Source organism: Podarcis filfolensis, assembly GCF_964270895.1.
Source record: "Podarcis filfolensis genome assembly, chromosome: 4".
Taxonomy (NCBI): Eukaryota; Metazoa; Chordata; class Lepidosauria; order Squamata; family Lacertidae; genus Podarcis; species Podarcis filfolensis.
The window spans coordinates 41584484-41604324 of record NC_139607.1 but is presented as its reverse complement, the minus strand read 5'-3'; the positions used below and the strand labels follow the sequence as shown (position 1 = coordinate 41604324).

The window sequence follows — 19841 nt, the reverse complement described above, 5'->3', positions numbered from 1 at the left end:
TCTTTGTGTTTAATGGAGCTTACTCCCAGGTAAGGGGAAGTACAACTGCAGCCTAGGCTTTGGTTTAGAGTTGGTATTGGAGAAAGCAGGGCTTTAACAGCTGTGTGACTGGCAGGAATTAAACACATTAAGCCTTTTCTAGTATGTGAATAAGGAAAGCTTGACCTCTTCACAATCCATCTGTCAGACACTTAGTTACATGTGTGGTCACCAATTTATTTTTGGGCCCTCCACTCCACCTGCAAAGAGGACACAAATTTGCATGTGGCACAAAACATATGAAAGTGTTACGCAAATCTGTGTCCTCTTTTGCAAGTGGGTCAGAGGGTGGAATTCACATACAGTGTACAGAACCCAGAAAATCCTGTTGGCCCCCCGGCTCAGAGAGGCAAATGAATCATTCTGAAGGAAATGGAAGCTGCAGCACAAGGCCGGTATAAACCTTCCATAAATATTTTGTAATAACATGCAACCACAGAGCTAAATAAAACTGTCTGATCCAGCAGCATGAACTCTCTTCACACAAAGATGGTGGCCTCTCCCGCCCAAAAGAAGTCTGTGGGGGAAAAGAACTTGTGGCTTATATCATGTGCAGCCATAAAAACCTCTCTCAGGAACCAAAATGATCTCCTTTACTCATCCCCCGTTTCCCACATAGCCATTACAAAGACAGCTCATTTGTCTAACCTACATAATTATCTGCGTTTCCTACCATACAGTTTTTATTTTAAAAAAACACTATTTTTTAAAAAATTAGAAGGCTCAACTGTGAACTGATTTCACTGGCTGAGTGGGATTTTTGTCTCAACAGATACCATAATGTCAGTTGTGCAATGTCTCTTGGCAGCTGGGTAAACTGGAATCAACCAATTATTGTACAGATGGCTGCATCTTTTATCCATTGCCATTATGGGGTAAGAAAGGGTGTCAAAATTACGTATCACCCACTCATGTATGGGGGAGGTGCAGTTTTTGCTACATTAGCAATGACACAGACTGAACACCAGAAATAGGAGAATTAGGCCACGGATCAATACAGGGTTAAAGGTCTCCCATCGCTAGCAGTTTACTGGAAAGTCTTGAAAATACTTATGTTCAAAAGTATTCCCACCATTCCAAATGATCTCCCATGCAATGCTGAGATTTAGGAATGTCAGCGATTATTTATTGCTTCCTGCAGAGCCATATGGGAACAGTTGTGTATTTTTTCATTTTTTATTTTGCTCCAGAGAGGAAATCAAGTGTTTGCTATCTGGTCAAAGTGCAGTCAATTGTTTGGTTACCTAAGTTTGTTTACATGATTCACAAAGAAATACCACCTTCATTTAAATACCAGGCTAATATGTGCAGTACTCCCAAATGCCACAGAAAGGGCAGAGCCCAATTCAAGGACGTTAGCCAGGAAATGTAATAAGGAGGAACATATTTACTATTTCACTTGCTCGCTCTCAAAAAATGAAATACTTTAATGCCAAACATCATGTAGTTTGGTATACACACACACACACACACACACACACACACACACACATTCTCTCTCTCCCAAACATGGCAAGGTCCAGATAAATGTGGCTCTCTGGTCTCTTTACATTCAACAGTTGTGGGCAGTGTGCAATGTGCAGTGATTGGTATAGTAATATGTTCCAAATGTGTTTTTATTGTTTTATTTCTTGTTGTTTGCCACCCTGGGTTCCTTTGGAAGGGCAGGGTAGAAATTTAATAAAAATAAACAAACAGAAATAATACTTCTGAAAACCCATCAAAAATGATTGCTGTTCATTAATCCAGGAATTGCGTAGATTTAGTGTGTTTATGAAAGAGTCATTGTGTGTAATACCATGTGCCTTCAGCTCATGGGAAAGCTTTTGATCTGGCAGACACCTCCATCAATGGAAGAGAGTGGTGAACTTTCCCACTCTCCCTGAAGCCCCCAGGCATTGCAAATCCACTAAGGTCACTCTGCTAATGTGCTGCACAATGGTGCCATCTCTACTGCATTGCAACCCTGAGCAAGGCCCTGGGGAAAGAGGTTAGGGAGTGAAGCAAAGTATCATCTCTGTCTTCATTTTTTTAAATACTTTATTTAAGATCATCTCTGCCTTCATGCAGAGGCACTTTCCAAGATCAGGGATGAGGAGGGTGCAGGGTTCTGGTGACGAAAAGGTTTGTCTTCGCAACCAAGGCCAGTCAACATCTGTAGACCCTGTGAGGAAGGCTGAGGAAGACCTGAGTAGAACCTAAATGGCAGCTAAAACCTTAACCTGTGCATGTGTATATTATACTAACATTTTTCAAGGCATCCCCTCAATTTCTTCCCCCAAAGAAAGTAGGGATAAAGGAAAGATGGTGTTTTGCTAGGAACAGATACCGGAACATTGGGAGTGGTAATAGTTTAAGCATATGGTGGTGGTGTTTTTGTTTTTTTGCACTAAGACCAGTAACTAACAATTGTACATTTGCTGGACTGGTCTGTTAGCAATATTTGGCACAGCCATTTCTCTCCACGCCAGCAAAGACCTGCATGCAATGCCATTAGGATTGCTTAACCTTTTAAAAAGCAAAGAGCAAAACTCCATAAAATATTCCCTAACATATACATTCTGACACAAAGCTCAGATTTATAGAATCCTGTTTGCCAGAGAGTGTTGGTTTCCTCTGCTACACAATTCAAACAAACAAGAGTCAAAATATTGTCTTGCTCTTTGTCTTTAGTGATGTAAGAGGTCAAACTGACATGTCCATTTACCATTCCAAGGGTGTTACCAGATACCACTACTCCCTCGGACACTTCTTTCCCACCATCAGATTCCAAAAATACATTTCAGACCAAGAGACTGCGTAAACATTGTTTTAGGATTGACTCAATTGTCTTATGCCTCGTTCCGAATCTGCTTTTAACAGCATTTGGGGACCTTGTTATTGTCTGTAAATTGTTGCTGGTAATTTTTATTTTCCTTGCTCTTATTTGAATCATTTTTAGGTCATTGTTTGGTGATATTTTTTATCCTTAAATTAAATCTTCCCTAATTCTGAAGTAAGGGGGGGGGGGAATACCTGAGGTAATTTCAGTGGGAAAATGCCAACAATTGTCAAGGTTCCAAGCAGTTGCTATGTATAAAAAATAAGTGTGCGAGACGGGTCCTGTTCCAATTTTATTATATTGGCTTGGTTCACACAACACGGTAAACCAAACTATGGGACCACACAAATCTGCAGGCTTTCAGAGAGAAGTTCACTGACATTTTGCTTCTCCTGTTCCAAGTTGGATTCAGCATGGAGTCTGAACTTGAGCTCATAGCTAAGGTCTCTTCTTGCTAACCATGGGCAATAACCAAGGTTTGCTTCTGGCTAGTGAGGAGAAAGCTTAACCACAAGTCCAGGTTCAGATGACGCAATAAGCCAAACCATGATTTACCTCAGTGTAGTTTGGGAGTAAAAAAGACCGAGGAGGAACAAAGTGTCAGTGAGCTCTTCTCCATGAGCCTACACAAGTCGTAGTTTGGCTTAGCACGTCATGCAAACCAGGCTATAGTTTCAAATGCAGCTCATTCTTTGTCAGTCCAATTCTAGATCTTTAAAGTACATGGCACCTTGCAAAAATACACTGGAAAATTGATCCCTGACCTTAAATGAAGTCTGTCTATACTAATCACCCTTGACACACGCATACATCAAAACAGCAGCAAACACCTCCAGTTTGCTAGCCCTAGAGACATCCCATGGACATTTCAGAAAGCAAGTATTTCTTCAGTGTAACAGAACAAAACTGTTGATCTGGATAATTTTTCTAAACTATTTGTAAATTATGAAGTAGGTATCTATTGATTTTGTTTAGAATATTTATAAACCACTTAATCAAAGAAGTATCCAACCCCAAGCAGGGGTTTGGGCTGGGTTTTCATCAGTATGCAGATGATACTGAGCTCTACCTCTCCTTCAAATTGAAGGTCCTGTTTGAGTGTCTGGAGGTGGTTGAAGGATGGATGGTTGCTAACAGATTGAGGTGGAATCCTGACAAGACAGAAGTACTGTTTTGGGGGGGCACAGGGAGGCAGGCGGGGGGGACCAGGTGCACAGCCTGGAAGTCATTTTGGACTCACAGCTGTCCATGAAGGCACAGGTCAATTCTTTGTCCAGGCAGCTGTCTACGAGCTTCATCTGGTACGCCGGCTGAGACCCTACCTGCCTGCAGACTGTCTCACCAGAGTGGTGCATGTTCTGTTTATCTCCCACTTAGACTACTGCAATGAGCTCTATTTGGGGGTACCTTTGAAGCTGACTCAGAAACTACAACTAATCCAGAATGTAGCAGCTAGATTGGTGACTGGGAGTAGCTGCCGGGACCATATAACACTGGTCCTAAGGGATCTTCACTAGCTCCCAGTATGTTTCTGAGCACAATTCAAAGTGTTGGTGCTGACCTTTAAAGCCCTAAATGGTCTTGGCCCAGTATACATGAAGGAGTGTCTTCACCCCCATCGCTCAGCACTGAGGTCCTCCTCTGAGGGTCTTCTGCTGGTTCTCTCACTATGGAACACCCTCCCTTCAGTTGCCAAGGAGATAAAAAACTACATAACTTTTAGAAGACATCTAAATGCAGCCCTGTATCAAGAAGTTTTCAGTGCTTGATGTTTTACTATTTGCTGTCAGCCGCCCAGAGTGGCTGGGGAAACCCAGCCAGATGGGTGGGGTATAAATAATATATTTATTATATAAATAAATTTGTAGATAAAGCGCTGCTAAAAGCCACAAAACAATTAAAACACACACATATTTAACATCATAATTAAAACAGATAAAACCAGTGAAGCTTTTAAAACATGAAAATTCATCAGCATGTGAGTGTGAATTTCTCCTAAAATACACATTTTTATGCAATTTTGCCCAATATACACATTTTTACAAAGGCATTTTCCCTAATAGCACACATTTTTGTTATTATCACTAATATATGCATTTTTACACACACTGTACTCTAGTCTATGCATTTTTGTGTACATTTTTGTGTACATTACTTAGCTATAGAACTGTCTTGCAAAATAAGTACAAATGAGGACAGCTATGTTTCATTTTGTGTATAGTTTTGGAAATTGCAAATTAGGTAGATTCATCTTTATATGCAAAGGGCATTAAATTTCTCCCTCATCCTGAGAATAGTTTCTTATTCTTCACCCAGCGCATATCAAATATCAAAAATATAATTGCATTCAGTTGGGCTTACAACGTAAAAATGCATAGGATTGGAGCCTCATGAAAAAAATAGGGTTAGGCTGGGTAAAAAGTTTCATAAACATCTGACTGCAGCTGCAGAACAATTACATGTGGAAAAACCGTGGCAGTCCTTGTTTCTCGTATTGCTACACTTAACTTTTTATGGCTGTGATTCTAAAAGAATTATAAACAACTTTTAAAATGGCTTTTAATGCCAAACAGTGTCACCATTTAAAAGATGGGCGGTTTTCTTTCATGTGAGAAAGATTTCACAATAAAGCAACTAATGAAAATGCAGGCCAGCAGCTGAACCATTTGCAGGACTGTGATATACAGGGTTCCAAGAGGGCAGAAGCGTCCCAATTATTTTTACTATTGGAATGCTCCTGTTATTTCATTCCTACAGGGGCAGGTTCATAAGTTACCGAGAAGCAAGGGGGCACAATTCTTGCACTTTTTATTCCTCTAATTCCACTGTACTCTGTGAAGTGAGACTTGAGCTCCTGGTCTGGGACTCATGGGAAAAGGGTGATGCATGTGTCTTTTTCCTTCCCTCAGCTTATTGGCAATACATGAACTGATCTGGAGACTAAAGCTAAAATAGAAACTTCTTCCACATATCTCCAATTCTCCAAGCTCATGTGCACGCTTGAAGGTGTGCTTGGGTTGTGTGTGTTTTTGGTAAGACAATATCAAGAAATCCAGATGGGGCCTATCTCAACCGGAAGAGAGTTCCACATGTGGGGAGGCAATGCTAAGGAGGCCCTATCCCAGTGGAGGAGTTCAGGCTTTAAAATTTCAGTGGCAACCTGTGCAATGCTAAAATTCAGCATGTCCCACCCGCGCACCCCCACTGCCTCTTGTCTTCCGTTGTTTGTCATTGCTGTAACATCCCCTGAAGCACCCTCTCAGCTCGGCACCCAGTGCAGGTGAACCAGTTGTCTGCCCATCTCACATGCCCACCAGCCTAATAACTCTCACAGGAGGATTCACAGTGAACCTCTGAAGCTGACCCCAACCACACAAGAGAATTGAAGTGGGCACAGTGCAACTACTAGAATCGTTACAGACCCACACCACAGGGCTAAGCTAGAAATCAGGGGACAGGAACCAAGTGTGTTCCGGGGGGGAGGGGGTTCAGCCTCTCAGGTGGGGTGCCATTGCCATTATAAGAGAACAAGGGTGGGTGAACATATCAGATGACACAGTGATTCTTCAAACAGCTCTTGTTTATTCACAGGCCAGAACAGAACTGAACTGAAGGGTTCAGCCAGCCTGCTTATATAGAGCTCCACTACAATGCAACTGTAACCACTTTCTGTAACTATCCAATCACTAAATGTCACTTTCAATCCCTTATTTGCATATGTGGACCTGAATGAAAACTATCTACAGTATCCCCCTGCTGGCCCAGGGTGAGAACTTCAGTACATAACAATTACTTTATGCAAATTTACCCAGCCCATCTCAGATCCAGCCTCAGTATAAGGTTGGAAGGTAATTTAAAGCAGGAAAGTGTTTCACTCCCCTCTCCAGTGCAACCCTTGCCGCTGCTTTTCATGGGAATACAGGATGTGGCCCTGTGCTGGGTCAAATTACTTGTCCACATAGGCTGAAACCGCCCTGGGACCTTTGGTATGCAAACTGATCAATAGTAGCAATGTAGAAGTCTGCCCCCATTAGGTCTCACATTAGTTCTAGCTCCAGAATTCTAGGAAGTCCTTGTGCAAGATGCTCCTTCCTAGTGCAGGCCCACCTTCTTCATGCTACCCATTTGTTTTCTGTGTGGGCCCATTCCACAAAGGCACCCAGACAGAGACAACAAGGTAAGCAGAGTCCTTCTCCTTGTTTGTTCTCCTCTCACTGCTCACTTGCATAGAGAGGGAACAGGCAGTGGCAGCCAGGAGCAGGGCCCAAGCATCTAGAAGTGGGGACCTGCTGAGCCCAATGAGTCCAACCCCTGGTGCCAGCTTGGTCTAGTTTGGCCCTCTTTTGCAATGTATGGCGATATGATGTGTCGTCAGAGTGGGACTGGCTCTGCATAGGCAATGCCCTATGGTAAATGCCATGTATTATATTGTCATTAATAATTGCCCATTTTTTTTGTTCTGTTGTTAAATGTCATTCTCATCCTAGAAGCCTGGCATTGCTGCTTAAAAATAAGAGTATTTTTCCCCCTCTCCTCTGCGGTTCTGTGTGGCTGCCCACTGAGATGGTTTTGCAGTAAAATCCAACATAAAGAAAAGAACATTCAAATGAAAATATCTTGCTTCCTACACACTTCCACCCCAGGCTATTTTTTCCTCCAAACATGCAGACATTCCTCAAAACAGTTCTCTTGGTGACAGATAATTGAACACCTAAGCACCTAGATTTGACCTGTCTGCTAAAATACTCACATTTCAAATAAACAAGCTGAAGAAAAATTATGAAAGGATAGACACCACACAGTTCTCAAAACTTGCACCACTCTCTCAGTTAAATGTTGTGATTCTTTCACAATACTGAGACCAGGGATGCAGTGGTGTAGGAAGGGGGGTGCGGTGGGTGCGGTCCGCCCCGGGTGTTATCACTGAGGGGGGGAATGACAAAATGGCAAAAATATGAGTTTTGGGGGGAAATAACTCCCACACCCACTGCACGCATCTTCCTACACCATTGCAGGAGCACTCTCCCCTCAAGTGATTTCCATAAACCAGAAGCATTGCTGCCTCCAACTTTGTAGGCAGAGCACAGCTTTTATGGCTAGTAGCCTTTGACAGCCCTCTCCTCCATGAATCTGTCTAATCCAGAGGCATAGCTAGGTGAGGCGGGGGGCACCGGGTGTCACACCACGGGGCCTGCAGCATGCCTGAGCCATGCGTCTCTCCTGAGCAGGAGGCTGTGGACGGACTGCCTAAAAGCTCTGTTCTGCTTTTTCAAGCAGCATGGGGCTTGCGTCTGCCCACCGCCTCAGCCGCCCTACAGCTGAGGGGGAGGCTGCAGAGAGACTCCACACAGTGCACCCTGCCTTGGCTCACCCCGCCCCCATGGGCAGCTTGCTCCGCCCCCAGCTGCAGGGTCCATGCGCCGCCCTGGGCACCTGAGCGGCTAGCTACGTCACTGCAGGGATGTGGATTGTGAGCATGCTATGCACCCAGAAGAGCTGGATTCCCCCACTTTTACGAACTGCATAAATTACAAATGTGTAGTTTGCACAATTATTTTTTATACAACTTATAGACCAAAACAGTCACTACCAACAGTAGAGGAAAGCCTGCAAACTGTACCATGGTCGGCAGACGTCCAAAAAAAAAAAGGTTGTGAACGTGTTACACAGTGTACAAATTGTCCATATATGTATAGAACTGCTAGTAATAACAAGTGTGGCTGGTGGCAATTCTGAAAATCACTACATGAAGCTGTTCCCTGAAAAATGGTTGTATTTCAGGCATAGGGAAACTTGGCCCTCCAGATGTTTTTGAGACTACAATTCCCATCATCCCTGACTACTGGGTCCTGTTAGCTAGGGATGATGGGATTTGTAGTCTCAAAACAGCGGGAGTGCCAAGTTTGCCTATGCCTGTTGTATTTTCTTCAGATGTATATTTTATACTGTACAATGGCCTGGAGAAGGGCTACCATGTGGAAAGATTTTCCTGTAGACATCAGGTGGGCACTGATTGCTGGGTGTTTCCCATTACAATTACAAACATATCTCTTTAAACCCCCCCCCCCCTTTCTCTGTTAATACTACCATATTTTTCGCTCGATAACACGCACCTGACCATAACACGCACATAGTTTTTAGAGGAGGAAAACAAGGGGGGGAAATCTGAATGAAACAGTGGATGTATCATTTTTGTGCTTCATGCTGTGGCCACAGACATGTGATTTGACGGTGAGTTTGGGGTAGCCCAATGCAAAAAATCCTGAGAATTCATGTCGATCTGTGCTTTGTAACCACGTTTTTGTACCATTGCAGCCCCAGGCAACAGTGGGTGGGTGATTTTTTTGGTGCAGGCTGTAGCCATGGACATGCTATGTGATCTGATGGTGAATCTGGGGTGACCCAATGCAAAGATCCTGAGGATCCATGTGGATCCGTGCTTTGTAACCACGTTTTTGCACCATTGCAGCCCTGTTTTTGCACCAGATCATTGCTATGTGATCTGATGGTGAATTTGGGGTGACCCAATGCAAAGATCCTGAGGATCCATGTGGATCCGTGCTTTGTAACCACGTTTTAAGTGGGGAGGGAAGGAAAAACATAGAAGGGACAAGGAGCACGAGAAAGGTGTGCGGAGAAGCAGCTGGCTAAGAATGCAAGAGAGGGGTTTAAAGGGGGGGGAAGGAAGGCAAAAGTCCCCCCCACCCAAGCCAGCCCCCCCTCTCTCTCCTGCATGTTTTCCGCTGCCTGCGAGTCCCTAGACGCAGCAGCACCAGCACCGGAGCATGGAGAGGAATTAGAGGGAAGGACGCTCTGCTTTCCCCTCTGCTTGCCTGGAGGGGAGGGGATTTGCCTGCTCTTTGTTCCGTTTGAGCAAACACAGTAACGAAACAGAAGAGGGTGGGCAGTAAGACCCTGAGAGCAGCCTCCTCTCCTCCATGACTGCGCGATATGATTTTTGCCTGATTTTTGCCCTGTACTTGGGGCAGTCAGCTCCAGGGACCACACATTCGCTCAATAACACGCACAGACATTTCCCCTTACTTTTTAGGAGGAAAAAATCTGCATGTTATAGAGGAAAAAATACGGTAATTCCTGGGATTTCCAGCTGGGATTTTGTTGCTGCGTACTTAGGAAATTCTTATACTTTGTTATACGCTGTTTGCTTTTATTGTTCTGCAAACCGCCTTGGTGTTTCGTGAAGCGAAAGGTGGCCTACAAGTGGTTTTTATAATCAAATTAAATAAATATTGTTTCCCTCCAAAAGTCAGGGTAGGGGCACTTGCCCTGCTCCCACAAGATAATCATTCACCTATTCGAAAGCCAGAATGGTATAGTGGTTGAATGTAACACATAGATTGATGGACCATAGCCATTCATTTTGTCATTTTTTGTCATATAGAAAGGAGGATGAAATAGGTGTTTTCAAGCACCTGAACATGCGAATGCTCAAAGTGTGGGTAACCCAGGATCATCATACACATTGCAGTCCTTGAACTTCCCCTTGCCATGCTGGCTAGGCCTGCAGTGGACTGCTTCTTGTATTTGCTTGAACATGACTAGACACTTCCACACAATTGGGAACCCTGATAAAGAATGGTCTCAGATCATTCAGAGTATTCCAACTTTCATTTAAGTCAATGCAAGGAAAAGTCTCCTAAAGACCATCCCAGCTCAACGTGGAGAAGATCAGAAACTAAGCATGTAGGGCAATACCTATGGGGACACTGGGAGTGAAGCTTGCATGCATAATTCCAGTGATTTTTTTTCTGGCGGTATGCAGGGGTACGCATACCCCTAAACATTTTGTGAATCTTTGTACTTTTTGTCCGTTTACTGTATTTATTTTTCCTGATTTGAACTATAAAATGGTGATTTTCTTGAGTCAAAATGAGAGTACTCCTAAACATTTTTTTTAGGGGGGGGGAAGCACTGCATAACTCTATTCCCCATGCCTGGAAATAGCATTTGAGTTTTCAGGCAGATTATTGGCCATGCCTAGCCTTATTTGTGTGTTATTTCTATTTTATACAATGACCAGCTCTGATATCCTCATATTTTCACCCGAGTGCATTTTTATCAAGGAACACACTATACACACTGAAGGTAAGCAACAACAACAAGAAGGATGAGGGAGAGCAGGAAGCTTTCAAGAAAGGAGTCACCTACCTTTCAACTTGAGGTCCACATTGTGCCTCAGCCATGGATAGATTCCATAATTTGATGAATCTTCAGGAATTGGGTTATTCTGTATCCACCCTTCACAGGCAAACCGAAAGAAATCATCACAGGGATCCACAGATGTATTTAATTTGCTTCTGATTGCAGCAGCTGAAAAGAGTCACATAATTTAACAAAAACTTCTTCAGGTGTTACTCATCACTGTACTAAAGAGAGGGAAAAACCCTGTGGTTTCCCTCCTAGTTACCACCTCCCTGCTTTGATTTCTCCCCATCCTTCAACCTACCTGGTTCCTCTGGCTCCTTCCCTGCTGTGTTCAAATATACCACCGTCTCCCCCATTCCGAAAAAAACCCTTCCCTTGACCACCATCACCATCTAAATCCCAAACAGCCTCACTAATTCCCGTTCCCTCCAGACTCCATGAACATGCTGTTGATTTTCTCTCAAGTAGGCAATCTGAGGCAGAAATTCTGAAAGCTGTATTAGAGTTGGGGGAGATCTGGTCACCTCCACACCATAGATTTAAAGCTCTATTTTACCACTTTAACAGCCATGACCACCCCAAAGTATCCTGGGTGGGAACTATAGTTTATTAAGGGTGCTGACAATCATTAGAAGACACCTCACACAGCTCCCATTCCCAGCACCATTAAAAAACTTCAGTTGCCAGGATTCTTTGGGGGAACCATGACTGTTAAAGTCACATAAGGGTGCTTTAAATGTGTGGCTGTGACCATAGCCTTTTTTCTTTAATTAAAAAGCAGCCCAGAGGCCTCCTATTTTTGATCAGGGCTCCAGGGTTAATCTGTTATTCCTGTGCTATTTCCACAATGGAAATCACCCCCACTTTCTGAAGCTCTTGTAAGCCTTGGAGGAGCAGAAGGCAAATACTCATATACTTTTGCCTCCTCCATGTTGCTTCTCTCTTCCACCAGCTTCAGTGGAAGATTTAAGTATGGTAAATAGCCTGGGGAGAAAGGGCCACAGCTCAGTGGGTCAGCATCTGGCTTGCAAGCAGAATTGTCCCAGGTTCAGCCCCTGGCATGTCCAGGTATAGCTGGGAGAGACTCCTGTCTGAAATCCTGGAACCTACTGCAACTCTGGCAATACTGGGTTAGATGGGCCAGTGGTCTGACTCAGTGCAGCTTCCTAAGTTCATAAAACCCTACTCTCTCCCACAGCTATGCCCCAATCCAAACTGGGGCCCCTTGGCTGCTTTTAACCAAAGAAATAAGACTCCAGAAGATCCTATCAGAGATTTCATCTAGTTAGGCCTGAAGCACTTCATTGGGGCATCTTCATTAGGCCTTTGCCCACCAGGCAATATCTCTAACTCCATAGCTAGAGCTACAGCCTTGTGGTCTTCCCAAAACAATGTGGCTTGGAACCCCTGTGGGAAACACAATTCTGAATTAGAGAAACCTTTGGTCTGATCCATCAGAACTCTGCTAATGGTCTCGGGGAGGCAATTGCATTGCTGATTTAACATAAATGGCTTACTTAGATGTTGATTTTCAAAGCACAAGACAGTTTATTAAAGCTACTGGAGCACATAAGCATTCAATGTTTCTCCATACCAATGTGCTTTGACTATAATACAAAAAAAGAACATACGCCACTTACCAGCTTCGATGCATTCGGAAGTCAAGCAGTATTGTTGCTTAGGACGAAATTTTATAAGATCTTGGCTAACTGCAAAAGGAAAATATTACATAGATTAACAATAGTTGTTGGGCAAATGTATTGACTCAGGGTTCAATCTGATGACCCCTGGGAGGGTGTCCTAGGGACCGGAGGATCAATTAGATCATCCTCTCCGAAGCTGGAAATAAAGCTTCAGTGCCAGAGAGGGAGCTCCAGTGTCACAGCCTACCTCGCCAAAACCCCTGGTTCCCCTGAAGCTCTGATCCAACCGACATTGGAGCTCTGGTGCTGGAAAGGCCAAAGGAGGAAGCATGCAGGAAGCGGCTGAGATCCAAAGGGCCAAACACTAATGCAAAAAGCAAAGGAAACCATGCTAGTGCATAAGAAAAATTCCAGCATCCTTGGTCAACACATGCAATAAGTCAAAAAGTATTAGACAATGCTCAGGTTACACTGGCAGCATCAATGGTTGCCAGAAAGAAAACAAACGGGTGCTGTTTGTCAAACAGCGCAGCAAGCAGCACCCACACTGTTTATCTTTTCAGCCACAACAACACACCACCAACATAATATAGGAATCAGTCCTGAATCAGATTGCTAGCCAGCATGCCAAAGAGACAGATGCTTACGTTTTACCTTCCATTCTCTATTTTTTTCTCCAAAGGCTAGAGAGCAGAATGATTCAAGAACTGGAAAGAAAAGTTGTAGCAGCTAAAGCCATTCACAGACAGCCTTCCTGAGGACTCTCTAAGGCCAGTCTAGCAAAGGAAATGGAGAGAGATGGAGTTGTCTCCTGTGCATCTCACCACACTGGTAAATGAACCGATATAGCTCCACTATGATGAATTTGGCCCCCAGTTGCTAACAGGAAGAGCAGAAATGATCTCAAGAAGGTTACTCTAAATCAAGCTGTTTGAGATCTGAAGCAATGTTAGTTTAATGAAAAATAATCAGTATTCTTGGAAAGATTTTGCTTCAAATGTGCTAATTCTTTCACTATTAGGGATGGTTCATAAATTATGAAGAACAATGAGTGAGAGAACTAAAATGTATTCATTCCTTTACTATGTAAACATTATGTGTTGGCCCCAAGCTTAAGCCCCAGCTGCACTATACAATTAAAGCAGTATCATACCACTTTCAACAGTCATAGCTTCCCTCAAATAATTCTAGGAACTGTAGTTTGTTGAGGGTCCTGACAGTTGGCTTAACAATCAATTCCTCTTCCCAAGGAACTCTGGAAGGGGAAGAGGAGCCTCCTAACAACTTTCAGCGCCCTTAACAAACTACAGTTCCCTTAGATTGGACCTGCTGAAATAAGTGAGACAAGTTCACTATGAATAACATGAGAACCATTCATTCCCATGAGACTCCGCTAAGCGTGACTAATCTGGATCCAACACTGTCACACAGGGAACAGAGATTAGTCCTTTATCCACTTAATGGAATGCACACAATCTGTTTTATTGCCCAAACACTTTATGGGCTGCACATAGCTATTTGTATACAAATGATGTAACTGCTAAATATCACAGCCATGAGAATGGTTCCTGAGAATGTACTTTCTGACTTCTCTAAGTTCTGAAAGATCCTTCTGCTTTACCAACTACAGTGGTACTTCAGTTTAAGAACAGCCCTGTTTACTAACTAGTCGGTTTACAAACTCTGCAAAACTGGAAGTAGTGTCCTGGTTTGTGAACTTGACCTCGGTCTAAGAACAGAAGAACAGAAGCCAACGATGGAAAGGCACCGGTGGCGGGAGGCCTCATTAGGGAAGTGCGCCTCGGTTTAAGAACGACTTTGGTTTAAGAACGGACTTCCGGAACCGATTAAGTTCGTAAACCAAGGTACCACTGTATCTAGTTGCCAAGGATGAACAGGACTTGATTTTTATGGCTATTTAAAAATTGCATATATTCAAATGTTTTATTACTGACAAATTTTGCTCCTCAAAGAGAAGCTCTCTGCTCTGAGCTTACGGGATGCAGTGAATTAAAAACATAATATAAATGGTAACCAAGCACAACAGTTTTTTAAAAAAATTGAAAGCTGCCTTAGGGTGCTACGATTTTGAGAAGAACAAAGGGCAAAGGTGGTGGTTAGGTAATTCCAGAAGATTGTTGGAATTCTGCAGAGAAAAAAGCAGTTTGAACTGAGTGATTTGGGATGGGAAAACATCTGGTGGGGAAAGGGTGAAGCATTAGGGATGTGCAACCAGAACGACTGAATCCTTGAACCCAAACCAAACCAAGTCAATTTGGGATGGACCGTGATTCAGCCAGGGTGGGTTTGAGCAGGCTCAGGTCAGATTGGGTCCACCTGGAGTGATCTGGCACTGTCAAAAGGGAGGATGGTTAGACAGTGAAGAGAGAAAGGGTTCATCTCCTCCTCCCTTACGCTCCTCCCCACATGCTTAATTAGGGTGGGATTCACCTAACACAGGCATGGCCAAACTTGGCCCTCCAGCTGTTTTGGGACTACAATTCCCATCATCCCTGACCACTGGTTCTGTTAGCTAGGGATGGTGGGAGTTGTAGTTTGGCCATGCCTGACCTAACACAAGCCCCCTGAGTGGAAGTCCTGTCCAAGGACAACTGCTTGCACAATGGGGCTTTCTCCCCTCTCCTCCCCTTGTGCCCCCCCCATAACTGGCGGCTGGTGGGCTGTCTGGGAATAACCGAGAACAGTGCAGAAGGGAAGGGAAGGTGGGATAGTTCCAGCTGCAATGTTTGCATCGACCAGTCATTCACCATAGTGTGGCATTCATCCCACCCTTAATGTTTAAAATCCTGATTAAACATTGTGAGGCCCACAATTCTCTGGACCCGTGTTGCATCAGGCTTAGATCATCCCAGGTTGGATCAGGGCTGCTCTAAAGTGCAGAATCAGGTCCCAAATTGTATCAGGAGAGGGACAGGCACAGTCCTATTAAAGTTCCCTTTCTTTGTCACTCAGCCTCCCAAAACAAATTTCCATTTTTCAAAAAACGTTTTTGTTATTACAACGTGCATACAATATAGAGTTTGCCCCATATTCATTCCATCCCATTACTTTGCTCTTTAGCTGTTGTTAGAGCTTGTGTTATCCATGAGCCCTATAAACAATTATAAAAAATGCATGCATGGAAAAAAATGCTTTCAAGTAAATTGCTGTGCATGTGAAGAATATATATGTGTTTGTATATATTTGCAGTACTGGGCTCTGAAAGTTGTACAGAAGTTGGGGACTGTGTGTACTGAGTGCATCCAAGAGTCAATCTGAGATTTTGTATAGTAATGATGTTTAAAGAATGTTCTGGAGAAACCTTGCAGAGTGTGGCTGAAAAAAGTCATAAAGGAAAATGGTTCTGCATAGTGTGTTCTTGTGGGGGTGGGATTACTACAGGTAGCTGGCTGCCTGTCTCCTGTTCCTATGACCCTAGAGGCTGACTCTAAACCATAGAACTTTGCTTTGTTTTTTTGTCCTCTCCATCAGGTTTGGGGAAAAAAACATATAATAGAGAGTCTTTGGAAGGCAGATTAAAGCATGCAAAGCTTTAAAAAAGAATGCATAATTCCTTTGCAAAATTAAGTTTTAATTTTGATCTCCTGTGTGTGTAGAATATATATACCCAGACAATAATCTATAGACTGGGATATTCTGTTAAAGGCACTCAGTAAGGAAAATCATTTTCTGTTCAGTGGCTTGCAATCCTGTCCACACCTACCTGAGAGTAAGCCCCCATTGAATTCAGCAGGACTTACTACTGAGGAAATGCCTAGGTGGGCGCTGTAGTCTTTTTCAATCCACTGGGATTATACAATAGATACAAAGAACAATATCTTTTCATTAGGCATAGATGGTACATCTATGCTACAACCTTGTATCAGGTCCTGTGCTAGTTTAACTGTCATGACCATGGAAATCATAATAAAGGTACTTTGAATTCTCTGTTAGATATCCTCCCCTCCTCCCCTCATAGTCTTACAGTTCCAAGAATCCCTATAGAGATTAATTTTGAATATGTAGACATGGCCACTGCATTACCTTACCCTTTGCAACCCCTTTGACCACAATATTTTGAATAACTCATTCAGTAAATGGATCTTGGTAATGACTATCATGCAATAATTCAGTACAAGTTCTTCATCACAGCAACAAGATATTGTATTGGGTAGGAAATATATGTCTTTCAGCTCTTTCAGATTTAGTTAAAGCATCTGATGAAGAGATTATTTCCCCACCTCTTTAAAGACTCCACAATTCATCTATTACTCTTTTAATGCTATCTTTGTGGACTGTCCAAAACACCAGTAGAACGTTTACCATGCAATCTCTACTTGGAAGCTTCACTGAATCCAATGAGGCTTACTTCTAGGAAAGTGGGTATAGGACAGCAGACTTAGCCATCGTTGCATTGAAAATCAAATGGAAGGACTCCCTAAAAAGGCCCCTGCAAAAAGTACATGCATGAAATTCAATCTTTGAAAGACACATAAGCTATTAGCAGTATTTATTCAGAAGCCGTATGTTAATCATCACAACTTGAGAGATATCGTGACTTAGTGGCTGTCTTTTGGATCCAGCCAGTTGTTGATACCAACTTAGAATTTAGTGTGTGTGTGTTTAATCTGCAGGTTTCTGATTTTACATTGCTTTTTAACATGTTTTCACAGCTCCCAGTCAGCTGGTGAATTGGGGGGGGGGGGAATGCATGAAATGTGCTTCTAGTGAATCTCCAAATACTAAAAATGGAAAGTGTTAACTTAATTTGCAATTTCTGCAGAATCCTAGAACAGCATGATAGTAACTTCAGGACCTTTGAATCCTCTTAGGTAGTCCTTCACATAGAGCCAAGACCCTCCACCAACAAAAAGCTCATTCATCCTTTCAACTGAATAGCAGTGGGAGTGAAGGAACATTAAAATGTGATTAGCATAGTTAAGCAAACCGAATACAAGTAGCAAAGCTGTTGTAGCCAGGGTTGGGGTTTTTTTAAGAGCCTTGCAAAAGTTTCATTTTATGCTGCCACAATCATTTTGACACTTACCCAGGAAAAGCGCAGTGCCAAGCGCGACCGTGCTGGTCACAAACACGCCAAGGGCTATCCGCATCGGTTTGCTGGCTGCTTTCTTGCCGGCTGGCATCGAACCCCCTGCTGCCTCGCCTTCCATCACGTTGGACTTGCAAAGCTCTCCAAAAGAAGGTCTGCTTTTCTTTCTACTGCGGCTCGTTCCTGTTCATTCACAGAGAAGTCCCATCCATGGGTGCCCTTTCCCCAATTGCTCTTATTTCGTATAAGTAATGTTACTGTCAGGACACATTTCCAAGTCTCTCACTCTTCCCAAAATGGGGTGGGGGTAAGGAGGAGAACCACATAAAATGCAGCCTTGAGTTTCTTCTCTGACCAAGACTTGGAAAGACAGGCAGGGACAATTTAATTTATTGCACTCGCTGTTTGCAAGCAGACCACTTTTATCAGCAGTTCAGGACATAAACATTTCACAACGCTGCCCAAACAGATGGTTTAACTATTCCAACTTCCAGCAATTAAAACATAAAAAAAAATCTTCCAATCAGGAACTGGACATCTGACAAAGTTTTGCAGGCACTACGTTGACAGGAAAGTTTCCTTGCACCTATTTAAGAAATCTCATTATGTGCTGATGGTGGTTCCTTTTCAGCCTAGTCGCACCATTTGTCTTCACTGAAGAAAAGACATCTGGTCCCCAAGCGCAAATCTCTTTTTAAACCTCCTGAGGAGTTCCTGGGATATCTTGTAGCATTTTTATTTTGGGATGTTTGTGTACGACACCAAGTGCCAAGCATCAGAGTCATGCTTAAGTGAAGGCAAAGCAGTTATTAAAACAGCCTACAGAAGGGTTTTAAAGACATGGGAAAGTTATATTTCAGGGACTGTGGTGCTTTTGTAAGCTCTGTCCAAACATAGTCCTTCGTTTTGAGGAGGAAAGCTGAGATGAGCAGCAGGCTGACTGTGAGGGTGAGAAACATTAAATAACTGGGTTTGGTCCATGAGGAGGGCATTGTGCATATATGCTCTAACTCTGGAGTGGATCTGGTCTTCTAGAATCAGTTTTAATCAGACTGAACCTTTTAAAATGCGAAATCCCTGTGTTTGGAATCCAAATATATAGATTTCACATTTTAAAGAGTGAAATCTGGAATTGGCTCCTTTGTAATGGAGAGTGTTTAAAATTTCCATGATTAAATTTTACTGCCTTCAGAAATACTTAAGTCTGAAGTAAGGTCCAGTGAGTTCAGTGTGATTGGTTTTTTATGGTTGCAGTCTAAATTTGCTATCTATCTTCTCATCTGTTATCTATCTCAAAATCTGTTAAAATCTGTTATGTCCTTAAGCCCATATTTACAAAGAAAGAACTACTGTTCTTCACCAGTTAGAAAATTGCATATGCTCAGAAGTGTTTTGTACACTACAGTGTTTCCCATCTTATATATAGATTCCAGGACTGAGTCCTGGAACTGACAGTAGATTGTGAAACTCAGCTTTGGCTCCAAATTCTAAGTCTGCTCCTGCCAAGATCTGCCATTGTCCTCTCCCTGAGTCTTTTTCTAAAAAGGATAGTTAAAAACACAGAATGACTTCAGTCAGGACATTTCGCCATGTTTCATTGGCTGAAGTTCTTACAGGCAGTAGCTGACCTCTGTTTTCACACCACCTTTGATCCTTTGCAATAACTAGTTACATCTTTCTGCTCTGTTCCTTTCTGTATTTGCCAGTGTAAACCTACCTGCCCTTAGATGCACAAATTTCAGCATTTTTCCTTTCCATTTTTTCTTTTTCCTTTTTGTACAGAATTCCAGTGAAACTGCTTTGCTTTCACACTATCCAGAAAAACACTATTGGGTTGAAAAACTGAAAAAGTTAAACATTATGTCCCAGGGCAATGTGCATTCTTGTCTGCCACTAAATTGGTTTATACTGGGAAAGGTGTTTCTGTGGCATCACATGGCATCATATAATTCATGTTTGAATACTCAAACTTCATTAAGACAGACACATTGTATCAGTGCCGGCTGCATTAGGCAGTTGTCCATCTGAAGGCACTTGCTTCTGTGGACACCATTACTTGCCACAATTAGCTGTCACACAGCATTAACTCAAACCACCACCACCCTTGTTTCAGAAAGGCTAA

General features: G+C 42.9%; 2 protein-coding genes across 3 annotated transcripts in view; one reads left to right on the top strand and one right to left on the bottom strand.

Moving 5' to 3' along the window:
* LOC310762005 (uncharacterized protein) overlaps nucleotides 1–19841 on the top strand; it is a 352306-nt gene that overhangs the window by 292081 nt on the left and 40384 nt on the right. The gene's annotated exons all lie outside the window — the stretch shown is intronic.
* Nucleotides 1–19841, bottom strand: part of PHEX (phosphate regulating endopeptidase X-linked) — a gene marked incomplete at its 5' end in the record, with an annotated part of 104893 nt that overhangs the window by 80387 nt on the left and 4665 nt on the right. Inside the window, 4 exons of one of the 2 annotated variants that reach the window (XM_083612270.1) lie at nucleotides 11030–11191; nucleotides 12667–12735; nucleotides 12917–13033; nucleotides 17717–17902. In XM_083612270.1, coding sequence (XP_083468396.1) covers nucleotides 11030–11191; nucleotides 12667–12735; nucleotides 12917–13033; nucleotides 17717–17902 — 534 coding nt within the window. Of the gene's footprint in view, nucleotides 1–11029; nucleotides 11192–12666; nucleotides 12736–12916; nucleotides 13034–17716; nucleotides 18660–19841 lie in introns of those variants that run through there. The other variant, XM_083612271.1, reaches the window with a different exon arrangement.